The sequence below is a fragment of the Diaphorina citri genome, unplaced genomic scaffold, assembly GCF_000475195.1.
Source record: "Diaphorina citri unplaced genomic scaffold, Diaci psyllid genome assembly version 1.1 scaffold23, whole genome shotgun sequence".
Classification (NCBI taxonomy): Eukaryota; Metazoa; Arthropoda; class Insecta; order Hemiptera; family Psyllidae; genus Diaphorina; species Diaphorina citri.
The window spans coordinates 312,142-334,757 of NW_007377461.1; the positions used below are offsets into that span (position 1 = coordinate 312,142).

The window sequence follows — 22,616 nt, forward strand, 5'->3', positions numbered from 1 at the left end:
TGCACCATAAAACCTTGTTTCGATTGCTGAGGTAAAGGTACTTTTTTAGTTCCATTCGAGCATTTTTAATCTCACTTTTTTTTACTTTCTTTAATTTGCTGTGTTGATCAACCAGTCACAGGCTGACAGCTTATTTATTTGTTGTTTAAGAGACTGAATTCCTTCTTGTTTGCAGAGTAAAGCATTCCATTACGATTCACTGAGGCAGGCCCTGGTGCACAAGGCTGTGTCCCTCGGAGAAAATGAAAATGAAGAAAACCCTATTTTAAAAAAGCTCAGAAAAGTTTGCTCTTTTCCCAGGACATTAGATTTTGTATTTGCACCATAAGTCCTTGTTTCGATTGCTGAAGTAAAGGTACTTTTTTAGTTCCATTCAAGCATTTTTAATCTCACTTTTTTTAATTTGCTGTGTTGATCAACCAGTCTGACAGCTTATTCATTTATTTGTTGTTTAAGAGACTGAATTCCTTATTGTTTGCAGAGTAAAGCATTCCATTACGATTCACTGAGGCAGGCCCTGGTGCACATATTTCGGACGGAGGGACTGAAAGGTCTCTGGTCTGGGACTGTAGCTACTTTAGTGAGAGATGCACCTTATTCTGGTCTTCATTTCATGTTCTATACTCAGGCCAAGTCTTTCAAACCTACAGGTAAGAAAATCTATAAGGAAGTTATTAAATTTCACTTGATATTAGACTTGAAGAGAGAAGGACTCAGAAGGAGGACATGATAGGAGAAAGCCAGCCAAACCAAGAACTAATCGTATCTCTTTAGGATAAAGTTCGTCTCGGGAGGGAATCGAACTGCGACCTAGCGCTTACGAAGTAGGATTTGGTTGGGAAGTGGTACATTCAACATGCTATCGCTGCGAGCCGCTCGCTAGCCATACTTTTGATTTACACTTAAAAGTGCGTTACCACTGGACCAAATGTGGCTCTCTGTTTCAGGACTAAATGAAACAACTCCCGGCTACGTGCTGTTTCAACTTGCCTGTGGAGGAGCTGCTGGTGCAACAGCTACTCTGGTGACACAGCCGGCGGATATTATCAAAACTAGAATACAACTCACCTGTCAATCTCCAGCCACGTCTAGTCTCAAATATGCTGTTTGTTCTATCTATCAGGTAATGAAAGTAAACTGATAGCAAAGACAGCACTACCCTCCTCGCTAACTAGGCCGGCCGATTCGGTTTAAAATTCGCAACTCACTTCGTTCTTTCAATCAATCCTGTTGTTCATTTCCAGGACTATATAGAGTATTATAGAGACTCCAGCCATGTCTAGTCTCAAATATGCTGTTTGTTCTATCTATCAGGTAATGAAAGTAAACTGATAGCAAAGACAGCGCTACCCTCCTCGCTAACTAGACTGGCCGATTCGGTTTAAAATTCGCAACTCACTTCGTTCTTTCAATCAATCCTGTTGTTCATTTCCAGGACTATATAGAGTATATAAGAACTTGTTTAGACTGCGGGAGTAAAGGGCCTTTTCAGTCCTATCCCAGCAGGATAAACAAGGTATATTCTATTCTATTTATTTCCAGGACTATGGAGTGTTAGGATTTGTACAGGGGTTTGTTCCTCGCATGTTGAAGAGAACATATAGAGTATATGTATAAGAGCTTGTTTAGACTGCGGGAGTAAAGGGCCTTTTTTCAGTCCTATCCCAGCAGGATAAACAAGGTATATTCTATTCTATTTTTTTCCAGGACTATGGAGTGTTAGGATTTGTACAGGGGTTTGTTCCTCGCATGTTGAAGAGAACACTCATGAGCGCTATTTCCTGGACTATATTTGAACAGGTGAGAACTTTCTATACGCATTTTACTGGACTAAATTAATTAGTATTATTTTACAAGAAATTTTACTTTTTGAACCTTTATTTTTAAAGCATAACCCTTTGTTTGAAAATAGACGAAGTTCGAACTTCATCTTTAACAGACAAAATTCGTTCTCGGAACGGCTGGCCTGTCCTCCTTCTCTCTTCGCTTTCGGAAGGATCAGACCTCTGTTTTTACAGTTCCTTCATCAATTTTTTTTTTTTTTTTTTTTTTTTGAAATGAGTTTGGCTCGGCAACATTGTTTATCTTGTAATGTAGCATATTTTTGCAATGAAACCAACATTTTTCTCTTGAAGTGTTAAGTAGTTTATGGAGTTCAAATTTAGCTTTATCTCACTATGTATATACTTTTTTTTACCACCTTCTGGAAATATGGTAATGTCACATGAACGTTGACTTGTCCGCAAGTATGTAACTTCATTTTGATTTAATGTTGGTCAAAGTTTGGATGTTTTTCTATTCTCTCTACTTGTACAGAAACTAACATTCCTTTTTAGCATAGATTATGTCTATAAGTGTCACATTATTTTGAAATGGTTGTTAAATGCTTTATATGAAAATTTAGAAAATCAGTTTTTTTGCTTCTCCTGAAATAGTTCTAGACAATTTTGTTTTTGTTTCTGACTGACGTGTAGTTTTACAGAAATCAACATTCTTACATTGAGTTATTCTCCTTGGACAAATTGAGGAAGTTATGTAGGTACAGCAAGGATTTTTTCAGATTATGTCTATAAGTGTCACATTATTTTGAAATGGTTTACCTATGTGAAAATTAGAAAATCAGTTTTTTTGCTTCTCCTGAAATAGTTCTAGACAATTTTTTTTTGTTTCTGACTGACATGTAGTTTTACAGAAATCAACATTCTTACATTGAGTTATTCTCCTTGGACAAATTGAGGAAGTTATGTAGGTACAGCAAGGATTTTTTTTTTTTTTTGCAAATTACAAATTTGATTTGTGGTCTTTTACCCTGTTTAATTAAATAGGGTGCTCTCCACAAAGCCATTTGCCAATTTTCACATTATAGGTATATCTGATTGGTTGAGAGTTAACTTTGTAGAATTATCCCTTGGACTGTTTGATTTTAACAGAAGTAGGGTCAATAGGGATCTCCCCATTTTACAATTAAAGTATTCATTTTAAAGACTCTCCTTCCGTCTGAATACTTACTTAAACACCATGCTGTATTCATTACTTAAACACTATGTTGTTTAAAAAGAATGAAAAAGCTCTTGGGCTGATGATTAGGTCTTAAATTTCTTAGGATCTTTTCTTCTTCTAGTACCAGTGTTGCTTGAATAGGTAGGATGATAAGATCACAGCTAACTTGAGATATTGGATGATTTGTCTACCTGTCTTCTTATGATAAAAAAAGGTGTTGGAAATAACTTGAAACAAGGAGCAAAAGTGAAATTTATGAATAATAGGTGATAGGTATTGTGTAAATTCAGCACTTTCACTTGTACCTGAATAAAAACCTTTGCCCATGAAATCAATTTTTGTTTTAGCCCAGCTTGTTCTCTTTGGATAACTGTTCAATTTCTAAGCAAACTTCAATAAAATGAAAAAACAGCCTTAGAAACAAAAAGATAGAAAAGCTTGCTTCCAACATAAGGCAAACCAGGTTTTTCGTAGGTATGTTACTTGAACAAATAAAATTGAATTTTTAGGAGTTTTTGGTACACTTCAATTAGGTGAACAAAGATTGACTTTGATGATTTCAAACAGGGTTTTCTGGTCATGTTTTTGTTTCAGGAGTTGTGAACGTTGAAAATTCTGTTTGGGGCCACAGGGACAACACAAGACTATTTTCGTCAGGATACACCGAGGCGACATCCAGACTTTACCAAGGACGCGACACAGCCCCCCTCCCCCCAGTCCACACAACCTGGGAGCTACCCTCAAACCAGACCCATGTATCCAGGCTGGTCCCCGAACCAGAACAGTAACTATAGGGGTCCCGGCCCCTCCCCCTACCCGCCACCCCAACAACAGTGGAACCAATGCCCCCCCGCTCTTCACTATGAAATTCATTAAAATCTTCAATAAATCATAGTTTTGCATGTCTACAGTATAGCTTTCGCTTGAATAATGTAATTTACTACCTGTTAAATCCATTTTCAATCAGATATAACCCTTTTTTTCATATATTTTTCGATAAATTCCATCTATAATTAATCACTCTTGGGGCTATAAAAAAAAAAAAGAAAACAAAAAAACTCTATAGAAAGGGTAGGGTGATACGAATACTGTGCATATTCAGTACGATTTCCAACTTTAATTCTAATTCTCGTGAATATTTTACTTGAAATTGATTTTTTAAAACGAAATTTACATTCCTTTTTATCAAGTTTTTGCTTTTACATAGGATTATCTCAATTTATTTGAGGGCAAATGCAACCTGAATGGCTAAATATTTGAGAGTCTCATTTCATTTCACACAACCATCTTCTTGGTACATAATACTTCAACAAACATGCTCTTTCTCTCTCTCAAAATCTATTTCCTCTCTTGAATTTCCAACACTTTTGCCCTTTGAGTAAGTCTACATTTGAAAATTTTAAATTTTAGGTGCAGTTTTGCAATAAATATGTGAATAATATTATTGTTATTTATAGTATTTATATCTGTTCTGCTTAATATGACACCCAAGTGTCCTTTACGTTGCTCTCATTTGCTGGCTTCTCTTTCTCTCTCTATTTCTATTGATTAATGCAGAAATATTTTGTTTTTTCATTTATTTTGAACTCTGTAGATAATAATACCAATTTTTAAATAAAGGTTTTTATTTTTTAACAATTTTAAAATATGTTGGTCATAAGAATTATTCCATTTTGTACTAGGAATAGGAAATGAGTTCGGCTCGGCAACATTGTTTATCTTGTAATGTAGCATATTTTTGCAATGAAACCAATATTTTTCTCTTGAAGTGTTAGTTTATGGAGTTCAAATTTAGCTTTATCTCACTATGTATATAATTTTTTTTACCACCTTCTGAAAATATGGTAATGTCACATGAACTTTGACTTGTCCGCAAGTATGTAACTTCATTTTGATTTAATGTTGGTCAAAGTTTGGATGTTTTTCTATTCTCTCTACTTGTACAGAAATAAAAAATAACAAACCTCTGACATACTTTCATAATTTTGGTCTCGAACACTTTTTGTAGGTATTTTTTAACACAAGCACCAAAAACGTGTAGGTATATTTTGAATACAGAGAGAGGAGCTCAAGCCACGAGATTATAGAGGAGGGAAAAAGTACAAAGTTGTTCTGCAGAGAACGAGAATACAGAGCTTGGTAGGTATATCTGTGTATGATTCACACTATGGAGATTGTAGGGTGAATGAAGACCTGGGCTAAAGGGGAGAGAGGCAGAGGACATGTTGTTCTCAACTCTCTCGAGATTCAAGTAGGTATTCAGGTTTCTATCGTAAAATTTCCTCCACAGTCTGCCCAGGCGAGCTTGCTATGTTCACTTGTAATATATTTAATAACTACCCATGGTTTTTTTTTTTTTTAGAAGAACCAGTTTTTTAAAGTGGACCACGTTAAAAAATTATACCACGATACAGGAAAGTAGAAGTCTGCGCGGAGGCGCTTCGAATTTTTTCTGTCAGATTTTCGTTTTTTCCGTTGGCAGCCTGTAATACGTGTAATATATTTAATAACTACCCATGGTTTTTTTTTAGAAGAACCAGTTTTTTAAAGTGGACCACGTTAAAAAATTCTACCACGATACAGGAAAGTAGAAGTCTGCGCGGAGGCGCTTCGAATTTTTTCTGTCAGATTTTCGTTTTTTCCGTTGGCAGCCTGTAAGGAAAACAGGGTGGCCAACCTGCGAACGCACGAAATTACTCCCATTTTTCGACCAATCAGCGTGGACTTTAGTCAATAGTCCGGTCGCCATTTTGATAAAATGTAAACATAGCATAGCTATGCACTTTACCAAGCCAGAGAGCTGATAGAAAGGCCGCTTCGGTGTATTGATTTCTTCAAAAAAGTGTAGTTTTATTGTAATTTGTTTAATTATATCAGTGATTTTTAAGTGTTCTCATGTTTGTAAGTGATTCTTCATTCTATTTTATCCATTGTTTATTCCTAGTTTGAGCTTTTATTCGTTTAATTTGAGTGATATTTGAAGTATTTCAAAGATGGCCCCATCTCCACAGCTTAGCTGTCAGGATGCTTTCGCTCTTCACTATGAAATTCATTAAAATCTTCAATAAATCATAGTTTTGCATGTCTACAGTATAGCTTTCGCTTGAATAATGTAATTTACTACCTGTTAAATCCATTTTCAATCAGATATAACCCTTTTTTTCATATATTTTTCGATAAATTCCATCTATAATTAATCACTCTTGGGGCTATAAAAAAAAAAAAGAAAACAAAAAAACTCTATAGAAAGGGTAGGGTGATACGAATACTGTGCATATTCAGTACGATTTCCAACTTTAATTCTAGTATTTTTCGATAAATTCCATCTATAATTAATCACTCTTGGGGCTATAGAAAAAAAAAGAAAACAAAAAACTCTATAGAAAGGGTAGGGTGATACGAATACTGTGCATATTCAGTACGATTTCCAACTTTAATTCTAATTCTCGTGAATATTTTACTTGAAATTGATTTTTTAAAACGAAATTTACATTCCTTTTTATCAAGTTTTTGCTTTTACATAGGATTATCTCAATTTATTTGAGGGCAAATGCAACCTGAATGGCTAAATATTTGAGAGTCTCATTTCATTTCACACAACCATCTTCTTGGTACATAATACTTCAACAAACATGCTCTTTCTCTCTCTCAAAATCTATTTCCTCTCTTGAATTTCCAACACTTTTGCCCTTTGAGTAAGTTTACATTTGAAAATTTTAAATTTTAGGTGCAGTTTTGCAATAAATATGTGAATAATATTATTGTTATTTATAGTATTTATATCTGTTCGTCCCCTGCAGTGGTAGGAAGCTATGGGGGTGTGAGACCGCCCTATGGGGGCTACAACACACAGGGAGGCCCTGGATCTCAATACCAACAATACCACATGCAGCAGCAGCAACAACACCCTGGCTTCCCAGGACAACAGGGCGGTGGCTATAACTTCAATGTGAACAGTATGCCCCAGGCGGCGGGCTATGGGAGCAGTCCCCCTACCCCACACCATGCCATGGGCCCCCCAATGTTACCTCCTGGTGCCAGCCCTGGACTCCCCAACTCTCATCCTGAACCTATGCATCCCCCAGCCACTAACTCTCATGTCGTACAGATGCATAGTGATAGTTCTAGTGACTCTACTGTGATGGAGAGACATGATAATGGCTACGGGTCGAGTACCAGCAGCTCCCTAGGTATGAACCCAGCCACTAGTATAGTGACTACAGGACCTGATGGCGCCCCCATGGACGAAGCAAGTCAGCAGAGTACACTCTCCAATGCCTCGGTCACGTCAGGAGGAGAGGAACCCCCTGTCTGTACACCGAAGCGACGAGATATGGGTCCTAGTCCACGCGATATGGGCCCTAGTCCCCAGGGGATGGGCCCTGGACCACGTGACATGGGCCCTGGCCCTCCCAACATGGGCCCCATGGGATGGGGCAATAGACACCCCCCGGGTGGGAGTAACACACCCCTAGTCCACGCGATATGGGCCCTAGTCCCCAGGGGATGGGACCTGGACCACGTGACATGGGCCCTGGCCCTCCCAACATGGGCCCCATGGGATGGGGCAATAGACACCCCCCGGGTGGGAGTAACACACAGGGGGGGATGGGTCCCATGGAGGAGTTTACCCCGACCCCACCCCCTGTGCAGGCAGCCCCCACCCCGAGCTGGCCCCGCGCCCACACATCACACAAGCATGATAGTCTGAGTAAACTATTCGATATGGATGATACTGTAGAGCGAAGGCATTTCCTAGAGAAGCTCTTGTCATTCATGGAGGAGAGAGGGAGTCCCATCACAACATGCCCCACCATCTCTAAGAATCTACTGGATCTCTTCCGACTCTATCTGTTTGTAAAGGAGAGGGGTGGGTTCCTAGAGGTGTGTCGTGTGAATAAGAACAAGATCTGGAAGGATATCGCAGGACTACTTAACATAGGAGCATCCTCTAGTGCTGCCTATACGCTAAGGAAACATTACATTAAGAATATTCTACCCTTTGAGTGTCATTTCGACCGAGGGGGTATCGATCCTCAGCCTATCATTAATCAGGTCGAGGCGTCCACTAAGAAGAAAGGCGCCAAGGCAGCTGCTCCTACTGTACCCTAAAAATATAAATCTGGTCTATGACTAAATGAGAAGGTGTTCACTTGACTAAATGATACTCTCTTCTTATCGGGACTAACCCGCCGCCCTTTCCTACCCTCCCCCTCTGCTACTAGAATGTTGGAAAGGCAACCCCCCGGTCACACTGAAACGAATTTCTCTTCGTTCAATTTTTACTTTCTATTACCTTTACGTTTAGGGAACCTATACAAGGTGATGGGAAAGTATTGCAATCGGTCCAAATTTTCAAAATCGGCAAATGGTTGGAAATATCCGTTTTGGGATCCCAAAAAAGTGGTTTTTAGCCAAAAAAGATTCCAAAAAAGTGGTTTTTAGCCCATGGTCACTGTACCCTCACCTGGTAGTTCTAACTCTCAAGACTCGTTCCCCTCCTCTGCTGGTGGTTCTATGGATGGTTATGGTAGCTATGGGTATCCACCGGACTTTAATAACCAGAGACCTCCCTCCCAACCACCCCAGGGCTACCAGGGCCAGAACTACCCTCAGTACCCTGACCAGTATAATCAACAGTATCCTCCCCCACCCAACAGAGCCGTGTACCCTTACCCCGGCCCTGAGGCAGAACGTGGCTATAGCCAGGGTGGAGGCCCAGGCACACAGGCGGCACCTAGTGGTCAACCCAGCAGTCAAGACTATAGACCAGGGCCTTACACCCAGCCTGGCTACTCCCCGCGCGGCGCATACCCCGGCCCTGGCCCCGCACAACCCCCACCCAGCCCCGCACCACCAACCCCAGGCAGTACTCCACCCCCTGGTACCACGCCCCCTGGGGCCACAGGGACAGTCCCGGGTTCAATTCCCGATAAAGTGAACGAAAAAATCGGGTCTGAGCTCGGAATGTGAGGTGCACTCAGCCTCGTGACGACAATTGAGCGACTACTTTAATTGAGTAGCGACCATGTTATTAATGTCTCAAGTAAATGATAAACTGTGTCGTAGCATTGAGCGACTACTTTAATTGAGTAGCGACCATGTTATTAATGTCTCCAGTAAATGTTAAAACTCCACACTTAAAACCCGTTCACACTTGTCATTCGGAAAAAAATCGCGTCGTGTGTAGTGGGAGCACACTCATTTGAATTACATTGCCTTCAGGACATTCGGGAAAAAATAGGATGAAACTCACGACAAGTGGGAACGCATACCTATTTTTGACTATTATTTTATTGGTCTCCTTTTGTTTTCAACTCTGCCCACCGATTAGGTATTATTATTTATTATTTCGTGTAGTGTGAACACTCATTTGAATTACATTGCCTTCAGGACATTCGGGAAAAAATCGGATGAAACTTACGACAAGTGTGAACGCATACCTATTTTTGACTATTATTTTATTGGTCTCCTTTTGTTTTCAACTCTGCCCACCGATTAGGTATTATTATTTATTATTTTTACCTATGTATACCTCTCATAGATGTTAGAAAGCGAAATGATGTGCTTTTTGCAACTTTTAGTTCGCGTCATTTACTCTTATTACCTATGATTTCCAAAGATTTTTTTTTTATATTTTTAATTTACTGTTATTTTCTAAGAACCTATTATTATTTATTTTTTATTAGCTTATTACTTTTTAATCCTAAATATATACAGCCCCTTGTGTAACTGACTGACTGACTCACTCAGCATAGAGTGAAGATTGTCCTCAGTGGATACTATTGTTCACTTGGCAAGTCCTGTGATGTTCTTGTAAGTAGATTATTATACAGCCTCTTTCCTCCTTCTTCCCTTTCTATTTTTTTTCTCCCTTTCTTCTTATCCCTCTTCTTTCTCATCTCTAGTCTCTCCTCTTATTTCTTCCATCCACTCTTCTCCTCCTCTATCCTCCCTTTCTTCTTATCCCTCCTCTTTCTCATCTCTAGTCTCTCCTCTTATTTCTTCCATCCACTCTTCTCCTCCTCTATCTCCTTCTTTGTCCTCCTCTTCCTCCTCCTCCTCCTCTTCCTCCTCGTCATCTTCTTCCTCCTCCTCCTCCTCCTTCCTCCTCCTCTTCCTCCTCGTCATCTTCTTCCTCCTCCTCCTCCTTCCTCCTCCTCCTCCTCCTTCTCCTCTTCCTCCTCCTCCTCTTCCTTCTCCTCCTCTTCCTTCTCCTCCTCTTCCTCTTCCTCCTCTTCCTCTTCTTCCTCCTCCTCCTCCTCCTACTTAAAAAAAAACACTTTTTTAATGCCTCAAGAAGGTACACATTTCTTTGGTTTTGAATGATAGATAATAAGAAAATACTTTCCAACAATTTGTAATCTATTTCTCTTGGATTTCAGGTGTTGTTGTATGGCTTAATGTTCTTCACTTGGATGACATTTGCTTGATTTTGATGTCTGTGTGAATTACCTTTAAAGTGTAAGTGATCTTTCTTCTCTTTTTTATTGGTACCTGAATTTTGATATATTTTTTTTGTACTCATTGGAATTACTTTCTTTGGTAGCCTTTGATTAACTTATAATATTTCCCTCCTTTCTTTCATGAGGAGCCCTTCGATTTTTTTTTTTGTACTCATTGGAATTACTTTCTTTGGTAGCCTTTGATTAACTTATAATATTTCCCTCCTTTCTTTCATGAGGAGCCCTTCTTTGTACTTATTGGAATTGCTTTCTTTGGTAGCCTTTGATTAACTTATAATATTTCCCTCCTTTCTTTCATGAGGAGCCCTTCTTTTCAAGATCCATTTGAATTATCGCGATGAAACTGCACCTAGCAAACCCAATACATTTGTAAATAGCGATGTACATGTTGTAAAAAGTGAAGACAAAGCCAATGGCATGACGACAACGAAACCGGAAGAGACGAGTGTAAAAATTATAAGTTTATAAGTATAAGTTTGGTTAAATTCCACTAAGTATTTACTCCATTTTTCTTCTCCTTTTTAAGCTCTACTTACAGGTAACTATGTCTGAAAATAAAATTTTAAATACCACTAAGTATTTACTTGATTTTCCCCTCTCCTCCTCAGGACTCATTGATCAAGCTGTGCACACACTCCCTCAGCATGAAGTTTTGTGACTAGAACCCCCCTCCAGCCTTGATCCAATGGCCGACTCGAATTATAAGTTTATAAGTATAAGTTTAGTTAAATTCCACTAAGTATTTACTCCATTTTTCTCCTCTCCTCCCCAGGACTCATTGATCAAGCTGTGCACACACTCCCTCAGCATGAAGTTTTGTGACTAGAACCCCCCTCCAGCCTTGATCCAATGGCCGCCACACAGGCCGAACCCCCTGTGCCCGAGGCCAGTGGCCCCGTAGACCCTGGGGCTTCAGTGGACATGGAACACGGAGGCCCCCCACCACCCCAGAGCCTCCAGAACGGGGAGAAGAACAACAAGCCACCCTCGGGCCCTCCAACGCCTGGTGGACCCCCTCCTGGCCCTGACATGAATGTCGGTCCCAAAGGTAAGCTGGGATGGAAATGAGACGATTGTTGAGAGTTTTTATAGAGGGAAAACAACAGAGAGGTCTTATCATCCCGAGGAAGGAAGGAAGAAAGACAACTTGTCCAACGAACTCTTGACAGCTTGCCTTGACAGATTTAACTCACGGGTTCGATATCCGCCCAGAGGAAGCCAAACTTTCTCTCTTCCATTTTTATATTCTATTTTACACACTGATGATGCCCATGCCTGTTGCTCAATAAAACCAACCCTCCTAATCCAAAGTGAAGTGTATCAGTTATTACGATGAAACTGCACCTAGCAAACCCAACACAATTGTAAATAGCGATGTACATGTTGTAAAAAGTGAAGACAAAGCCAATGGCATGACGACAACGAAACCGGAAGAGACGAGTGTAAAAATAGAAAACAATAAAGAGGGAGAATCCACTGTAAAGAAAGAAAACACAGAAGGGGAAGAGACTGTAAAAACAGACAACACGAAAGAGGGAGAGGCGACTGTCAAACTAGAAAACGGTGGAGAGGAGCCGAGTGCGACCGACAAGGCAGAAAAGGAAACGACGGAAAAACCCGAAGTGAAGTTCGTGCCCAAGATCATAGATCCGGCAGGGAATGCGAAACGAAGGCGCCTGTCTGAGTATGAAGATGAGAGTTATTGTCGAGATGAAGCCAGTCTATACCCTGTGAGTGATAGTCAGGATAATATAGCCAGGCGATGTATTGCCCTCTCCAATATACTACGCAACCTCACGTTTGTCCCGGGCAATGAGTTGGAGTTTAGTAAGAACAGTACGTTCCTACGTCTCCTCGGCCGTCTGATCCTGGCGTACCATGAGCATGGACTTCGCGCTACCAAGACAAGGAACTATGACAAGGATGATGATGACTGGACAGACTGCTGCTCCTCCCTCTCCCCACAGGCAGAGTCCGAGTGGTGGTGGGATTACATGGAGAACATACGAGAGAACGTGCTAGTGAGTCTAGCGAACATCTCGGGACATATAGATCTCGACCAGTACCCTGAAGACATCAGCAGACCCATACTGGATGGACTGCTACATTGGGCTGTCTGTCCTGCAGCACAAGGCCAGGACCCGTTCCCATCGAGTTCTTGCAACCTATCACCGCAGCGACTGGCACTGGAAGCGTTGTGTAAGCTGTGTGTGACAGATAATAATGTAGACCTTGTGATAGCGACGCCGCCCTATGCACGCCTTGAGAGACTGACCTATGTACTGACACGGTTCCTGTGCAAAAATGAAGATCAGGTAAGAGAAAATCTGTCTTTTTGGGTTTGGATGATTTAAGATAAAACTAAATTTGGAACCAATTTTACCTGGTCCTTTCAAGATAACTACGTGTTTTTTGTACCCACGTGGAATTTGTTAATTAATATTTTATCAGCTAGATTTATGTTGGGTTTAAAAGCATTTGACATCAAAATATTTGCGAAATATGAAGTTGCTTTTAGAAACAAGGCCTCAAATACTCAGCCCGGGGCGGATTTTATTCCATTGGATGATTTAAGATAAAACTAAATTTGGAACCAATTTTACCTGGTCCTTTCAAGATAACTACGTGTTTTTTTGTACCCACGTGGAATTTGTTAATTAATATTTTATCGGCTAGATTTATGTTGGGTTTAAGCATTTGACATCAAAATATTTGCGAAATATGAAGTTGCTTTTAGAAACAAGGCCTCAAATACTCAGCCCGGGGCGGATTTTATTCCATTGTTGTTTATTGTACCCACGTGGTAATTTGTTAATTAATATTTTATCAGCTAGATTTATGTTGGGTTTAAAAGCATTTGACATCAAAATATTTGGGAAATATGAAGTTGCTTTTAGAAACAAGGCCTCAAATACTCAGCCCGGGGCGGATTTTATCCCAAACAGATAAGGTTTGTTCTCGGAACGGCTGGCGTTATCCTATCCTGTCTTCCTTCTCTTCTTGCTCTTTCGGCACAATAAGATCTCGGCAGTTACAGTTCCCTCTGCCAAACCTCTTGAAAAAAAAACACCTTCAAAATATAACATTGTGCTGTTCTCATCCAGTTTTTGTTCTCCCCTCCTCAGGTGTTACGAGAGTTCGGAGTGAATTTGTTACACTACCTAGCGGCCGCTGACAGTGCAATGTCCAGAACGATAGCGCTACAAAGTCCGTGTATATCATTGCTCGTAGCTTTCATCGAACAGGCAGAACAGAACGCTTTGGGTAAGAATAGAATAGAATAGAATATACCTTGTTTATCCTGCCAGAATGAGACTGAAAAGTCCCTTTACTTCCGCAGTCTAAACAAGATCTTATATCTTTGTTCTCGTCTTGTGGAAGAGAGTATTTGTAAGCGAAGCGAAAGTGTAAGACATATTGGTTAACATTACTTATGCAGGTGTAGATATGTACCGGCAAAAACCGTATAACACCGGCATTCCATTTAATACCTTCAGCAAAATGTATAATGAAATCGATAGTAATATGGTAAATACTACATAATTTGCCTAGGCATTCCAAGACAAATGCCGAAATTTTGTGAAGTCAAAATGAGTTTACACTTACTTAAAAAAAACGGCAATTTATTTCCCTCGTTTGTTAAACACTCTATCAAAATTTCTCCGGTGTACATAAGACCAGCTGTTTGGAAGACATATCTGTCTTTAGAAAATTTTGTTGAGACATGAAGTTCTAAAATCGTAAAATCTAATGTCCATTTCTTCTCTCCCTCGCGTGCAGGCGTGGCCAACCAGCATGGCATCGGCGCGCTGCGCGACAACCCGGACTCCATGGGCACCTCTCTCGACATGCTTCGGCGTACGGCGCGCACCCTCCTCCATCTCTCCCGCCATCCGGACAACAAGCCCCTGTTTCTCCAACAGGAACAGCGCCTCCTGGCACTGGTCATGTCGCAGATATTGGACCAGCAAGTAGCGGCTATAATTAGCCGAGTGCTGTACCAAACGAGGCCCGACCTGTACCAGAACAGGTGATCTATGCTCGGACCTAGCCCGCCGCCCTTCCTACCCTCCCCCTCTGCTCCTCCTTAGATGCTAGAATGTTGTAAAGGTACTGTTATAGCCCCTGGTCACACTGAAGCGAATTATTCTTCTAAATAAGAAGAAAAAAAAAAAAAATATAAATCTGGTCTATGTCTAAACATGACTAAATGAGAAGGTGTTCACTTGACTAAATGATATTCTCTTCTTATCGGGACTAACCCGCCGCCCTTTCCTACCCTCCCCCTCTGCTAATCTGTAGACACTAGACATTAGTATGTATGTTGGAAAGGCAACCCCCCGGTCATCACACTGAAACGAATTTCTCTTCGTTCAATTTTTACTTTCTATTACCCTTACGTATAGGGAACCTATACAAGGTGATGAGAAAGTATTGCAATCGGCCCAAATTTTCAAAATCGGGAAATGGGTGGAAGTATCCGTTTTGGGATCCCCTGATGTCAAAAAAGTGATTTTTAGCCCATGGTCTGTACGTTACGTTACGTACTACAGGTTTAAACGGGAAAAAGTAGAAAGTTGTGAACAAAATATCTCAAGAACGGTTTGTCGTACAGAAATGAAATTTGGTATGCTATCCCGGTATGGTACAAGGACGCGACTGTAACAATTTGGTAAAAATCGGATAATCACCCATCCTGATATTAAAAAGTCGTGTGATGTTCACACCAGATTTTTTACTTTCCTTCTCCTATCTATAGGAAGATTTCTTTTTTTCTAATTTTTCTTAGTTGGCAATGTGAACAGTGAACACGCCTCACGCGAGAAAAGAAAAATCGTCACGAAGAAAAGTTTGTTTGGTGCAACGTGAAACGGCCACATGTGTGTTTGCTCTACATATTGCCTCAATGTAGAAGCGCGTTTGGCTCATGCAATAAAAATCCCAAAGTGATATATTCTGCTTTAAGAGAGGGAAATCTTGGTATTAGATTTGACTACGTTGGGAAAATCACAAGATAAGCACAATGAAAAAGAAAAAAAAAAAAATCCCTGCATCAGCGAAAACAAAAAAATCCCTGCTTCCCAAATCAACAAAAGTTGATATCACTCTGACTACCATGCGAAAATGCTCTTTTTTTTTGCTGATCCTTTTAGGAAGGAGATAGGTATAATGTCTTTTTTAAAGAAGAAGAAAAAAACCTAACACAGTCTTCTTCTTTTTTTTTCATTCAATATTTCATTCAATATCCACGCAACATTTTAGGGATTTTAATTTTTTGACACCCCCCCCCCCTTCTGTTTCGTTTAAAGTATTTATTTGTACGAGTAAATACACCTCCCCACCCCCTCTCACTCCCCCTTATTCTTGTCTTGTAAATTGACATGAGGTGTAAATGTAAAAGTGTGTTTTTCTTTCGGAAGATTCGTGGAAGCTTAATCCATCCTGTAGGCCTATATCTAAGCCTCTGAGTGGGCTTTTTGCGTGTTCCTTTCGGGAAACAAACCTCTGGGAAATTGACCTCAACTCCAATGGTAACTGAATGAAGCGGTGGTCAATTTTCCAGTGGGCAGATCCCAGAAAGGAAAATACACATTCCCTTTTTTAGGCTACGAACTTTACACCAGAAACAGCGAAGAATGTTAGAATGGAATCTTGATTTTTTCCCCCCTTTATGTAGCCATTTATCAATTATTGAACTCAAAACCTAGTTCAGATTGTGGCCCCCCGGTCATAAAGAATTTTATTCAGTGTATACGATTTGAAATTGTATTTATACAGGCAAACCTGGATGCTTGAGCACTGTGAGCAGTCTAACGACTTATCGTTGCGTACAGGAAACAAATTAATGTAATCGGCTGATTTGTTCACCATTTATTTGTCTCCCACAGATTTTGAAGTTTGAACATTTTCTCAACACAAATAGTTTTCTGTTTCTCAGTTCTCAATTATCCATGTTTGACTGTATCTGCAGCTCCTCTCCTGTTTGTTTAGGCCCAAATTTCGCAGTCAATCTTGGATAATTTTAATGATAAAAATATTGAATGAAGATTACTTTTTAATAGTACATAATATCTATTTAAATAACCATTTATTTAAAAGTTTAAACTATCTAAGAGTGACTGAAAAAATGGGCCTTACAATCCCTCTAAAGGCGCTTATTTTTAAATTTTAAAATAGACAATACCAGGGCTGGGCAGTCAGTGTTTTCATTTTATTTATGAACCTAAGCTGTGAAAAGAAAATCTGTTCTCAAGTTTATTCAGTTCTGTGTAAACCAAACTATAGTTTTAAATGCAAACTGTACATTTCCTATTTGCCAAATAGAGGAAAAAAGGACCTCCGTTTTTAACAAAAAGAAAATCCGTTCTCAAGATATTCTGTTCTGTGTAAACCAAACTATAGTTTTAAATGCAAACTGTACATTTCCTATTTGCCAAATAGAGGAAAAAAGGACCTCCGTTTTTAACTTTGGCGATTTTTAAAAGCAAATACATAAATATTAATTGTGATTTAGTTTCAGGTTTTTTCAATTTGTGAAAGATTTTTCCTTAGTTTAACGTGGTTTTTAAATTCTTTAATTTCTCTTTTGATTTTAAAGTGCCTCATGAAAAGCGCGCTAGTAAAGTCTGACCGTTTTAGAATGTGCTCTGCCATTTTTTTCCCCTGTGTACAAAGAAATCTTTATTTGTGTCTTCTTTTCCTCGGAAATTAGGATTTTGTTTCGTTAGATAACACTTTCCTTGGATTCTTTCGGGTTAGCCATAAACTTTTTACTCGTCTTTGTTCTGTTTTAGAATGTACTCTGCCAATTTTTCCCCCTGTGTACAAAGAAATCTTTATTTGTGTCTTTTTTTCCTCGGAAATTAGGATTTTGTTTCGTTAGATAACACTTTCCTTGGATTCTTTCGGGTTAGCCATAAACTTTTTACTCGTCTTTGGAAGAAAAAATGGAAAAAATATAGCCTATCTTATCTAAAAAGAAATCTTTCTGTCTACACCTACCTATTTTCTGTGTGAAAAAAAATGCAATTGATTTGATTCGTATGATTTTCTTTAATGTACCTACTTTTACTTAAAGTAAAATTTTAAAATTTGGAAATTGCAATGCAATTGATTTGATTCGTATGATTTTCTTTAATGTACCTACTTTTACTTAAAGTAAAATTTTAAAATTTGGAAATTGCAGAAAAAATCTGCTGAAATGGAATGCTTGAAACATATTTCTAAATATTTTTGGCGCCAACTGCCTATTTATTTTTCCATCTAGCAACATTTTAACTCTGTTTTTGCCTACAATTTTTTAACAATGAAGTTTAAATTAATTTTCAATGGAAATCTTCTTTATGTTGAAAAATTTCAAAGCTGTACCAATTTTTTCTGTAAGAATGCTTGAAACATATTTCTAAATATTTTTGGCGCCAGCTGCCTATTTATTTTTCCATCTAGCAATATTTTAACTCTGTTTTTGCCTGAAATTTTTTAACAATGAAGTTTAAATTAATTTTCAATGGAAATCTTCTTTATGTTGAAAAATTTCAAAGCTGTACCAATTTCTTCTGTACATGAGTGTACAATGTACCTCGTTCAACTTTTCCCATTAGTTTATAACAGTCTCCAAGTTTACACTGCTTAAAAGCTGTACCTAGAGAGTACTTTAATACTTTAAAAGTCACACACTGTTTGTTTAAAAAAAGGGAAATTTTCCGAAAAAAAAAAAAAAATCCCTCGCCTCGCTCCCATGCGCCCCTTCATCTTCAAAAGATACGTCTTGCGGTGGGAGAGACTGGGAGGGAAATTTGAGTTTAAATTAATTTTCAATGGAAATCTTCTTTATGTTGAAAAATTTCAAAGCTGTACCAATTTTTTCTGTACATGAGTGTACAATGTACCTCGTTCAATTTTTCCCATTAGTTTATAACAGTCTCCAAGTTTACACTGCTTAAAAGCTGTACCTAGAGAGTACTTTAAAAGTCACACACTGTTTGTTTAAAAAAAGGGAAATTTTCTGAAAAAAAAAAATCCCTCGCCTCGCTCCCATGCGCCCCTTCATCTTCAAAAGATACGTCTTGCGGTGGGAGAGACTGGGAGGGAAATTTGAGAGAAAATTTCCCTTTTTGTGAAAGACACAAAACGAGCATTTCACGATGTTACATAGGTATGTGAAAATGGAAATTCCTTGCTTTCTCCCTTTCCCCCTCTACCTCCCCCCTTTAAGTGTACGATATTATTCGCTTCCGAAAAAAAGTGCGAAGAAAAAAATAATAAAATGACTGTTTTTTCTTTCTCTCTTTCTATCTGAAACTTTTTTCTGTTTTGTAATCTCTTTTGTTGTAAAAAAATTGTACATAGAAAAAGTAAAAGATGAAAATAAATTCTTTGATTTTTTATAGGTTTTTAAGGCTCCTTAGGTTTTTTTCGAATTTTTAAAATAAATGGTCGAAAAAGAATTGTTTTTGAAATCAAAAAATCTCTTGGATATTTTTTTTCTCTTCTGGTTCAAAATTCTCTCATTAAATTCTCCAAGGTTCTGGTTCATGAAAACTAACTGTGTCTTGAAAATTACACATTTGGTGAACTTTGCACGAAACTAAGCCCCCAAAACTTGCTTTTTGAAATCCTTCTGATATTTTTCCAAACAGATAAGGTTTGTTCTCGGAACGGCTGGCGTTATCCTATCATGTCTTCCTTCTCTTTTTGCTCTTTCGGCACAATGAGATCGCGGCAGTTACAGTTCCCTCTGCCAAACCTCTTGAAAAAAAAAAACACCTTCAAAATATAACATTGTGCTGTTTACTCATCCAGTTTTTGTTCTCCCCTCCTCAGGTGTTACGAGAGTTTGGAGTGAATTTGTTACACTACCTAGCGGCCGCTGACAGTGCAATGTCTAGAACGATAGCGCTACAAAGTCCGTGTATATCATTGCTCGTAGCTTTCATCGAACAGGCAGAACAGAACGCTTTGGGTAAGAATGGAATAGAATATACCTTGTTTATCCTGCCAGAATGAGACTGAAAAGTCCCTTTACTTCCGCAGTCTAAACAAGATCTTATATCTTTGTTCTCGTCTTGTGGAAGAGAGTATTTGTAAGCGAAGCGAAAGTGTAAGACATATTGGTTAACATTACTTTACCTTGTTTATCCTGCCAGAATGAGACTGAGAAGTCCCTTCTTCCGCAGTCTAGACAAGATCTTATATCTTTGTTCTCGTCTTGTGGAAGAGAGTATTTGTAAGCGAAGCGAAAGTGTAAGACATATTGGTTAACATTACTTGAATATACCTTGTTTATCCTGCCAGAATGAGACTGAAAAGTCCCTTTACTTCCGCAGTCTAAACAAGATCTTATATCTTTGTTCTCGTCTTGTGGAAGAGAGTATTTGTAAGCGAAGCGAAAGTGTAAGACATATTGGTTAACATTACTTATGCAGGTGTAGATATGTACCGGCAAAAACCGTATAACACCGGCATTCCATTTAATACCTTCAGCAAAATGTATAATGAAATCGATAGTAATATGGTAAATACTACATAATTTGCCTAGGCATTCCAAGACAAATGCCGAAATTTTGTGAAGTCAAAATGAGTTTACACTTACTTAAAAAAAACGGCAATTTATTTCCCTCGTTTGTTAAACACTCTATCAAAATTTCTCCGGTGTACATAAGACCAGCTGTTTGGAAGACATATCTGCCTTTAGAAAACTTTGTTGAAACATGAAGTTCTAAAATCGTAAAATCTAATGTCCATTTCTTCTTCTCTCCCTCGCGTGCAGGCGTGGCCAACCAGCATGGCATCGGCGCCCTGCGCGACAACCCGGACTCCATGGGCACCTCTCTCGACATGCTTCGGCGTACGGCGCGCACCCTCCTCCATCTCTCCCGCCATCCGGTCTTTAGAAAATTTTGTTGAGACATGAAGTTCTAAAATCGTAAAATCTAATGTCCATTTCTTCTCTCCCTCGCGTGCAGGCGTGGCCAACCAGCATGGCATCGGCGCGCTGCGCGACAACCCGGACTCCATGGGCACCTCTCTCGACATGCTTCGGCGTACGGCGCGCACCCTCCTCCATCTCTCCCGCCATCCGGACAACAAGCCCCTGTTTCTCCAACAGGAACAGCGCCTCCTGGCACTGGTCATGTCGCAGATATTGGACCAGCAAGTAGCGGCTATAATTAGCCGAGTGCTGTACCAAACGAGGCCCGACCTGTACCAGAACAGGTGATCTATGCTCGGACTTAGCCCGCCGCCCTTCCTACCCTCCCCCTCTGCTCCTCCTTAGATGCTAGAATGTTGTAAAGGTACTGTCATAGCCCCTGGTCACACTGAAGCGAATTATTCTTCTAAATAAGAAAAAAATATAAATCTGGTCTATGTCTAAACATGACTAAATGAGAAGGTGTTCACTTGACTAAATGATACTCTCTTCTTATCGGGACTAACCCGCCGCCCTTTCCTACCCTCCCCCTCTGCTAATCTGTAGACACTAGAATGTTGGAAAGGCAACCCCCCGGTCATCACACTGAAACGAATTTCTCTTCGTTCAATTTTTTACTTTCTATTACCTTTACGTTTAGGGAACCTATACAAGGTGATGAGAAAGTATTGCAATCGGCCCAAATTTTCAAAATCGGGAATTGGTTGGAAATATCCGTTTTGGGGTCCCCTGATTCCAAAAAAGTGGTTTTTAGCCCATGGTCTGTACGTTACGTACTACAGGTTTAAATGGGAAAAAGTAGAAAGTTGTGAACAAAATATCTCAAGAACGATTTGTCGTAGAGAAATGAAATTTGGTATGCTATCCCGGTATGGTCCAAGGACGCGACTGTAACAATTTGGTAAAAATCGGATCATCCCATCCAGATATTAACCAAAGTACGGTATGCTATCCCGGTATGGTCCAAGGACGCGACTGTAACAATTTGGTAAAAATCGGATAGTCACCCATCCAGATATCATGTATGCTATCCCGGTATGGTCCAAGGACGCGACTGTAACAATTTGGTAAAAATCGGATAATCACCCATCCAGATATTACCAAAGTACGGTATGCTATCCCGGTATGGTCCAAGGACGCGACTGTAACAATTTGGTAAAAATCGGATAGTCACCCATCCAGATATCATGTATGCTATCCCGGTATGGTCCAAGGACGCGACTGTAACAATTTGTTTACCTAATTTTTCTTAGTTGGCAATGTGAACAGTGAATACGCCTCACGCGAAAAAAGAAAAATCGTCACGAAGAAAAGTTTGTTTGGTCCAATGGGAAACGGTCACATGTGTTTTTGCTCTACATATCGCCTCAATGTAGAAGCGCGTTTGGCTCATGCAATAAAAATCCCAAAGTGATATATTCTGCTTTAATAGAGGGAAATCTTGGTATTAGATTTGACTACGCTGGGAAAATCATAAGATAAGCACAATGAAAAAGAAAAAAAATCCCTGCATCAGCGAAAACAAAAAAAAATCCCTTCTTCCCAAATCAACAAAAGTAGATATCACTCTGACTACCATGCGAAAATGCTCTTTTTTTGCTGATACTTTTAGGAAGGAGATAGGTATAATGTCTTTTTTAAAGAAGAAGAAAAAAAAACCTAACACAGTCTTCTTCTTTTTTTCATTCATCCGCGCAACATTTTAGGGATTTTAATTTTTTGACACCCCCCCCCCTTCTGTTTCGTTTAAAGTATTTATTTGTACGAGTAAATACACCTCCCCACCCCCTCTCACTCACTCCTCCTTAGTCTTGTCTTGTAAATTGACATGAGGTGTAAATGTAAAAGTGTGTTTTTCTTTCGGAAGATTCGTGGAAGCTTAATCCATCCTGTAGGCCTATATCTAAGCCTCTGAGTGGGCTTTTTGCGTGTTCCTTTCGGGAAACAAACCTCTGGGAAATTGACCTCAACTCCAATGGTAACTGAATGAAGCGGTGGTCAATTTTCCAGTGGGCAGTGGTCAAATATCAGAAAGGAAAATACATTATTACTCCTTTTTTTAGGCTACGAACTTTACACCAGAAACAGCGAAGAATGTTAGAATGGAATCTTGATTTTTTCCCCCCTTTTATGTAGCCATTTATCAATTTTTGAACTCAAAACCTAGTTCAGATTGTGTCCTCCGCTCACAAAGAATTTTATTCAGTGTATACGATTTG

At 39.4% G+C, this 22,616-nt stretch overlaps 2 protein-coding genes and 2 long non-coding RNA genes across 4 annotated transcripts; 3 read left to right on the top strand and 1 right to left on the bottom strand.

Moving 5' to 3' along the window:
• The first annotated feature begins 462 nt into the window (after positions 1-462).
• On the top strand, positions 463-1,839 carry LOC103509534 (mitochondrial glycine transporter B-like). Its single transcript, XM_026823716.1, has 3 exons — positions 463-650; positions 948-1,123; positions 1,708-1,839. The coding sequence occupies exons 1-3, from the start codon at positions 614-616 to the stop codon at positions 1,837-1,839; spliced, it is 345 nt and encodes a 114-aa protein (XP_026679517.1). The 5' UTR covers positions 463-613.
• Positions 1,840-6,795: 4,956 nt separating this feature from the next.
• Positions 6,796-21,081, top strand: LOC103509542 (trithorax group protein osa). The gene is made up of 7 exons (XM_026823720.1): positions 6,796-7,469; positions 7,601-8,107; positions 8,462-8,920; positions 10,768-10,851; positions 11,847-12,781; positions 19,290-19,428; positions 20,432-21,081. Exons 1-7 carry the CDS (start codon positions 6,887-6,889, stop codon positions 20,683-20,685), a joined length of 2,961 nt encoding a protein of 986 aa, XP_026679521.1. The 5' UTR covers positions 6,796-6,886; the 3' UTR covers positions 20,686-21,081.
• LOC113467589 lies at positions 9,064-9,621 on the top strand. The gene is made up of 2 exons (XR_003391617.1): positions 9,064-9,334; positions 9,503-9,621. It is a non-coding gene; the product is annotated as an uncharacterized LOC113467589 (long non-coding RNA).
• Positions 17,282-17,842, bottom strand: LOC113467585. The gene is made up of 2 exons (XR_003391612.1): positions 17,610-17,842; positions 17,282-17,528 (listed from the first exon to the last, which is right to left on the bottom strand). It is a non-coding gene; the product is annotated as an uncharacterized LOC113467585 (long non-coding RNA).
• Positions 21,082-22,616: the final 1,535 nt, after the last annotated feature.

Bases quoted from the DNA above. Each gene is read 5' to 3' on its own strand.
- LOC103509534 (XM_026823716.1), top strand. From the start codon at position 614: ATGTTCTATACTCAGGCCAAGTCTTTCAAACCTACAG. The intron at 651-947 runs GTAAGAAAATCT...TCTCTGTTTCAG, and splicing joins CAAGTCTTTCAAACCTACAG to GACTAAATGAAACAACTCCC. The intron at 1,124-1,707 runs GTAATGAAAGTA...ATTTTTTTCCAG, and splicing joins CTGTTTGTTCTATCTATCAG to GACTATGGAGTGTTAGGATT.
- LOC103509542 (XM_026823720.1), top strand. From the start codon at position 6,887: ATGCAGCAGCAGCAACAACACCCTGGCTTCCCAGGACAACAGGGCGGT. The intron at 12,782-19,289 runs GTAAGAGAAAAT...TCCCCTCCTCAG, and splicing joins TGTGCAAAAATGAAGATCAG to GTGTTACGAGAGTTTGGAGT. The intron at 19,429-20,431 runs GTAAGAATGGAA...CCTCGCGTGCAG, and splicing joins GGCAGAACAGAACGCTTTGG to GCGTGGCCAACCAGCATGGC.